General features: G+C 35.1%; 1 protein-coding gene across 1 annotated transcript; it reads right to left on the bottom strand.

Annotated features, from left to right (window-relative positions):
- Window positions 1-242: 242 nt before the first annotated feature.
- On the bottom strand, window positions 243-1,840 carry LOC149554776 (uncharacterized). Its single transcript, XM_089829030.1, has 3 exons — window positions 1,361-1,840; window positions 836-891; window positions 243-636 (listed from the first exon to the last, which is right to left on the bottom strand). Exons 1-3 carry the CDS (start codon window positions 1,838-1,840, stop codon window positions 243-245), a joined length of 930 nt encoding a protein of 309 aa, XP_089685156.1.
- Window positions 1,841-7,642: the final 5,802 nt, after the last annotated feature.

Here is a 7,642-nt window from a genome sequence, read left to right as displayed (position 1 = left end):
TTCATTACTTCTACTATTGAAGCTTCTAGATTTAGTATAAATCTACCTAGATTCCACTCTTGATCTTTAAAAATACGACAGTTTCTTTCTTTCCATATTTCCCATACAACTATGGATGGGAAAATATTCCAGAATTTGCTATAGACCCCATGTCGCATATTTTTGGGCCATGAACATAGGAGCCCTTTAAGAGAATTCTGTAGAGGGGTAGCCCAGTTTAGTCGGGACTTGAGCCATTCCCATTAATTTTGTACGAAAGGAAAGTTGAGAAAGAGATGATCAACATCTTCATTGTTCTGTTTACACATGACACACCAATTAGGACCATTTATACCAAATCTAGCGAGTCTGTCTGTTGTTAAAGCTCTGTTCTGAAGGGCAAGCCATAGAAAGAAATTGGCCTTAGGAAGACAAGTTGTATCCCAACATAATTTTAATGGGATCTCCACCGAGTTCCATTGCTGTGAATGAATAATAGCCTGATAACCTTGTTTCACACTATATAATCCATCCTTTGAACCAGCCCAAATAAGACTATCTGGCCTTTCAGATTGTTTTATTTTCCTATTCGAGATGATCTTTTTGAAGGCTACAACTGATTTTGGATCAAGATCTAAATCATCTATTGACCGCCATCTCCATCAAAGTTCCCCATCAATCAACTCTTTAATTTTGTAATCTTTGACCTTACTACCCCACAATGATTTTAGGCTTATTATTAGGTTTTCTAAATTGGGAGGTGTGTTTAAAGGGGGGAGCCCATCCTAGGAGTCTTCCCAGAACAAGGCTTTATCTCCTACAACCACGTCCCACGTTAGGTATTTTCTAATAATACCCCTGCATTTTACCATGAAATTCCAGCATTTTGACCCTTTCGGCAAATTTCCCATTCTGAACAGCGATTTCGGCTTCGTTAGATCCAGATATTTATGATATAAAATTTTAGCCCATTTGTGCTCATGTACTTGGTATAATCTCCATACAATTTTGGCTCCCAGAGCCTCATTTTGCCATTGTGGTTTCCTCAATCCTAAACCTCCACATTCTTTAGGTTTGCATAAATTGTCCCATTTAATGAGAGTGAGTTTCTTATCATTTTCCTTATCCTTCCAAAGGAAATTCCTAAGTTTAGATTCGAATCGCTTGGAAATCCAATTTGTGAGAGGAAGACATGCCAAAGGGAAAATCAGGATGGCTAAGAGGATAGATCATATCTTAGTAATCTTACTAGCCTTAGAGAGCCAGCTATTCTTCCAACTTCTAATTTTCTTATCCACCTTTTCAATCATATCCTGCCAAAATTTGATGTATCTCGAGTTCTTTTCCAGGGAGATACCCAAATACTTACAAGGGAACATACCCTTTCTATATCCCATAATTCCACATATCTTGTTTTCCATTTCAGAGAGGTGTTCATAAAGAATATTTCGGATTTATCTTTATTAACCTTCTGCCCTGAAGCATCCATATAATTTTGAAGTATATTTTTAAAACCCATAGCTTCTTGGATCGAACTCTTGCCAGGTAAAATAGTGTCATCTGCATACTGTTGATGGGTAATGTTAGGGAGGTTTCTGGTAACAGAAATCCCTGAAATCTTCCGAACCTGATAAGCATAGGAGACTGCTCTACCAAAGGCTTCAACCATTAGAATGAAGAGAGAGGGAGATAGAGGGTCTCCTTGCCTAATACCCCTGGAGATTTCAAAGAAACCTTCAGGAGTCCCATTTATGAGAACAGAAATCTTTGGAGTTGAGATAGACTTAAATATTAGATTTACCCATTGACGTGAAAAGCCAAATGCTTCTAGAACTTTGCATAGGAAACGCCAATCAACCATATCATAAGCCTTTTGTATATCTAATTTCATAAACATACATGGTTCTTTATCTATGGCAGCCTAGTGAATAGCTTCCTAAATAATGAGTATGCCATCCAAAATGGATCTACCTGGAACAAAACCTGTTTGTTCCTCATAAATCAATTTTGGCATAATTGCCTTGAGTCTATTGGCTATAACTTTTGAGAAAATTTTGTAAATAGTGTTGCACAGAGCTATAGGGCAGAAGTCTCCAAGATTTTTCGGACATTCCTTCTTAGGGATAAGTGTGAAGAATGAGTAATTGATTTCAGCCAGCAAGGATCCAACATTTCTTGACGCTTCAATTGCTCTCCATAGGTCTTCTCCAAGTATATCCCAACATTTTTGAAAAAAGAAAGCTTGAAACCCATCTGGGCTTGGAGATTTATTTGGACTCATATTAAAGACCACAGTCCTTACCTCTTCCAATGTTATTGGTCTATTTAGATTTTTATTTTCTTCTGCCGTGACCAATTTTGGAATAAATTTGAGCATTCGGGCTTGTGCTTCCCTATTAGACCCTTCATAATTATTTAGTAAATTTTTTAAGTGAGAGACTATCGTGTCTACAATTTTTGTAGGGTTTTCTGTACGCAAACCCTGCGAAGTCGAGATACTAGATATCTTCTGTAGAGATCGGTTCTGAATAGTAGAGTTGTGAAAAAAATTTGTGTTTCAATCTCCTCTTCCAACCATTTCTCTCTGGATTTTTGTCTCCAAAAGGTTTCCTCTTTGGATAAAATATCTTCTTGTTTCATGAGGAGCTCTTTTTCTAAAGTATATTTCTCATAATTCATGCCATATTTTATAATTTCCTAGTTCAGGTTTTTCAGTTTATCTTCAACTTCCAACTTTTCTTTAAAAATGTTGTTGAAGTGTTCTTTATTCCACCTCAAAATATTTTCTTTCAACAATTTGAGTTTTGAAATGAAAACGAACATTCTAGATCCAACGAAGTTCACTTGAGTCCACCATGTCTTAATCAGTTCTAAAAAATTTGAATCCTGAAACCACATCTTTTCACACTTAAAAGGATTTCTCTGTGGTTTAGAAGGTTCTGAAATCTCCAAACATACCGGGAAATGATATGATCCTGCGAAGGGAAGAATGGAGGATTGGAAGTTCTTATTGTAAGAAGAGATATTTCCTACAATAAAGAATCTATCTAACTTTTCTGCAATATAATCGTTATCCTTTCTTCTATTATTCCACGTGAATATACCATTGCTTGGAGGAATTTCTAATACACTAAATTTGTCGATCCATACTTTAAATTCTATTGATGATAGCGAGAGATGTTGAGTACCCCCTATTTTCTCATTTAAACTTAAAATCGTATTAAAATCACCTCCTAATATAATTGGACAATCTTTGTGTTCTGAAATAACCATACTTAATTCAGCCCAAACAGTTTTTTTTCCTATTGTATTATTAGGACCATACACATTGATTAGGATGAATTTCGTATCTGATTTTAGGCTCTGTATACTAGCACACATCCAATTATTGTTATTAACTAAATAAGTTAGACTAACTTTCTTAGGGTTCCAAACAAATCCTAAACCCCCTGGGGCACCTATTGCCTCTATGAAGATTGAACCCCACATTCCTAACATTTTGTTAAATTTGTCTCCTTCTACTTTATTTAGTTTTGTTTCCTGAATTAATATTATTTCTGAATTAAAACTTTTTAAATGTTGTTTTAATAACCTTTTCTTGTTGGGGGCATTTAGACCCCTAGCATTCCATGAAGTTATCTTAATGTAATCTTAGGAAGGCACTTCCCCTTACCCATGTTTAGGAGTTCATCAATTTTCCTCTGTTCTCTAGCTAGGCCTTCAACCTCACGTAAATCCTTCAGTGATCTCCTCCCCCTTTTTCCTTTCAGCTTACCATATTTTGGAGAGGTTATACCTTCCTGATTCATTTCTATACCAAGCTCTTGCTGAAATATACCCAGTTCTTGTGCTGTTGGACAAATATATTCCTCTGTTCTTTCAAATTCTTCCATTTCCAATTCTTTGTTGATTTTACTCAAGAGACTGTCCTCCTCCAGTTCTTTATTCTCTCTTTCTCCCATGTTTGTCCGTTCACCTACCTGATTGTCTTTTGACTTCTTCTCACTCTGTTTGTCTTGCTTCCTTGCACTATCCTCCATCTGGACCTTTATCATATCCCTTTGGAGATCTTCAGCAGTATAATCATCTCCTCCCAGTTTAATAATTTTTTGGATCAGCCTCTCTTTCTGAGAGGTAGTACTCTTATCTAAATTATCAAAGTCAAACACCTTAATAAGTTCCTCTGATAGTTGCTCAAGACTATTAGCCTCAACCTCTGATTATCCAACCTCTAGTGTAAATTCTAGGTCCTCATTTAAAAATTTTTGAAAGTCTTTAATGATAGAGACTTCTAGTCTTTTGCCATCATTCTGAATCTGCGACTGAATCTCCTTTGGGGTGAATGGCGAGGAAGGATATCCATTTGGTGTCTGCCAAAATTTTGAAGTTCTTCTAGCATCTTCAATATGTTGGGTGGTTAACTCTGATTCAGGGATAAAATCAGTGTTCAAATGCTGAGAATCCTAGTTTTTTGCTCTAGAAGCTACTTTTTCCATCCACACCTTGGGAGAAGAGAAAAGCATGGCATTTTCTGCTTCAGCTATATCTTGATTATCTGTTGATTCTATAATGTTTTTTTGTATCTCTCCTTGTCCTGCAGTATCCTTGTTCCCATCAATCTCCTCCTGATATATGTATATGTTAGGCCCCTTCATTTTTTCTGATTTCCAACTGCTTTCTTCATTTCCATCCTCCTTATTACATCTTTCTTTATACTTTGCAGGAGCCTCATGCCTTACTATGCCTTGCTCAAGATTTTGGTCTCTATTCCAAATCCCATCTGATTTGCATGTTGTTTCATGATTTTGACCAAATTTTTCTCTATTGCCTGCCTCAATTCTAATTTTTGCTGATTCTTCCTTCTCCTTCCATTTTCTATCATCTCGGGTTTCCTTCTCTATATGATTCACAGAATCTAATTCTGAGGGAGGGAAAACTTGATCTCCCAAATTCTCCTTGTTTATCCTATAATCCTTACTGTCTGCTCTGTCTAATAATTTGGAACCTGAATCTTAATTCCATCAGCTCCCCTTTTGTTGGTCTTATGTTTGTTGTCACATTTTTTTGTTCCCTTGAGTTCCTTGTCATTTTTGCTACAAACACCATTCTTCAGTACTCTTGTATCTTTAGTAAATCTACTTTTCAGATTAATAGGGTACCTTCTGTCTCATCTGGCATCATTTTTATCAATGAAACCCTCTATTCTGCCTGAGAATTTTGTCCAATCTGAATCTCTGATCGGTAGTTTCTTGAATTTTTATTCCTTCTGACTAATTCAGATCTTAGTCCTGGGAATTTGTCTCTGAAGTGCGATGTGTGGGGAAGGACCTCAGGTCTATGGTTATTTTTAATTTCAAATTTTAGTATATCAATGATCTTCCCTTTATACTCTTGAAAGGTTATATCATATGAGGCTTTCCTGGTAATAATTTTCATTTGGAACTCTGAAGGGTGATTAATATTAAGTTTGATGAGAATTTTAATACTGTTACAGCTAAAAAAGAAAGCATCAATAGCAATAACTACTCCTATTGCAGACCCTATTTCATAGATAATATCAACATCACATAGCTCCGGAGGAAGAGACATGGAATACCATAATGGGATCATACAATCCACCTTATCAATATGAAAATTAGGAACCCATTCAACAAATATGACACATAAACCTTTAAAGAAACATTTCGAGATAGCAATAAACTCATTTTTAACAGACTCTTCTTCACATTTTAAAAACAAAACATTATCATGATGGTGAAAGATACTTACCTGTTCTTGGCAATTGTCTGATAGCCATTCCATTAAGAGATGGATGTCTTTGGAAGGGCCAGTCCAAATTGCGAAGATCCCTCTCTTCAGACAGTCGAACCAAGAATCTTCAACATCATCAATGGTGATGTGAACTTGTTTTTTAAGGGGGTTTGGTTGCAACGAACAATTAGGGTTAGGAGAAGGGGATGGGTTGTTAAGTCATTTATGAGGGGGTATATAGATTGGAGAGGAGACTGGTTTTAAATTAGATTTAGCATCTGGAAGATTAGAGGGAATTGAAGCACTTCCAAAAGGGGACAAAGATTTGAAAGAATTTGGAAATACATATTTAGTCATGTTAAAAACTCAAATCTGGTTATCAAGATGTTCTACCGTGAATATAGGACTCTGGGGGCGCGTTCCAGATAGGTTTTTGATATCAGAGGAAGCTTCCGCATTGATTGTAAGTCTTTGAGGCCCTTCTTTTGGATGGAAGCAGGTGGCCTCGACTACTAATTTATCTAGAGCCTTGAATCTGTTGGCCGTAGGAACATCGAATCTTACATCCATTTTACCATATTTTAGGTTCAGAAATTTGCTCTGGTTCACTGGAGAGCTTCCATGTCTCGCTATTTCAATGGCCCATGCATTTCTGGAGAGTCTTCGTTTGTTCCTCTGCCCTCGATTCGGGCCTGGATAACTGAGTAAAGTGTTCGCTTTCGACATTTTTGCAAGCAGAGTTATTTCATTAATTTTTACATTTCAAAAAAAAAAACTTCATTTAATTAATTAGGAATGGCTTTTCATTTAATTAAATAACTTTTTTTAATTAATTAGAAGTAACTACTCCATTTAATTAAATAATTTCGTTTAATTATTTTAAAATTCTTTTTGAAACTAGTCAACTCAAGTCAACCGTGGTTAAATCTGGTCAACTTTTGGTCAAACTTGATCTCTGCGTATGTGAATATGAGAAAATGTGAGTATGAATTCCAACAATAATTCGATGCAAATTCTCATTCAACCTTACAAAATGAAGCGATGAGGGTCTCCTAAATAGACTTTCGTCGAATTCATCAATGGTTGAGATCAATTTCAATCAACGGTCAGGATTAAAGGTGAAGTTCAGTCATAAAGGGACATTTCAAAATTAAAGGGAGTTAATAGATTTAATTTAAGTAAAATAAGGAGTTAACTGATTCAATTTGAGTAAAAAAAGGAGTTAACTGATTTAACTCATTTTTTATCAATAGTGAACTAGAAATTTCCCTTTTTGAACTGAAGAGAGATTTTGTTGAGATATTTAATTTAATAAAATTAGATATGCTCTCACTATTACTTTTTCTATTTATTTAAAAAATCTTTAATTAATTAAAGACAATTTTCTTATTTAATCAAATAACTTCATTTAATTAATTAGGAATGGCTTCTTATTTAATTAAATAACTTTTTTTAATTAATCAGAAATAAGTACTCCATTTAATTAAATAATTTCGTTTAATTATTTCAAAAAAAATTTTAAAACTAGTCAACTCAAGTCAACCGTGGTTAAATGTGGCCAAATTTTGGTTAAACCTGATCTCTGCGTATGTGAATATGAGCAAATGTGAGTATGAATTCCAGCAACAATTCGATGCAAATTCTCATTCAACCTTTCAAAATGAAGAGATGAGGGTCTCTTAAATAGACTTTCCTAGAATTCATCAACGGTTGAGATCGATTTCAATCACCGGTCAGGATTAAAGGTGAAGTTCAGTCATAAAGGGAGATTTCCAAATTAAAGGGAGTTAACAGATTTAATTTGAGTAAAATAAGGAGTTAACGGATTCAATTTGAGTAGAAAAAGAAGTTAATTGATTTAACTCATTTTTCTATCAATAGTGAACTGGAAATTTCAGTTTTTGAACTGAAT

Source organism: Cupressus sempervirens, chromosome 5 (assembly GCF_028749045.1).
Source record: "Cupressus sempervirens isolate cs-2001-9-10 chromosome 5, ASM2874904v1, whole genome shotgun sequence".
Lineage (NCBI taxonomy): Eukaryota > Viridiplantae > Streptophyta > Pinopsida > Cupressales > Cupressaceae > Cupressus > Cupressus sempervirens.
The sequence above is the reverse complement of the archived record's forward strand: the minus strand, read 5'-3'. Positions and strand labels throughout refer to the sequence as shown.

Bases quoted from the DNA above. Each gene is read 5' to 3' on its own strand.
- LOC149554776 (XM_089829030.1), bottom strand. From the start codon at position 1,840: ATGGTTGATTGGCGTTTCCTATGCAAAGTTCTAGAAGCATTTGGCTTT. The intron at 892-1,360 runs GTATGTTCCCTT...ATCGCTGTTCAG, and splicing joins AATTATGGGATATAGAAAGG to AATGGGAAATTTGCCGAAAG. The intron at 637-835 runs GTATTATTAGAA...ACTTTGATGGAG, and splicing joins TTTCATGGTAAAATGCAGGG to ATGGCGGTCAATAGATGATT.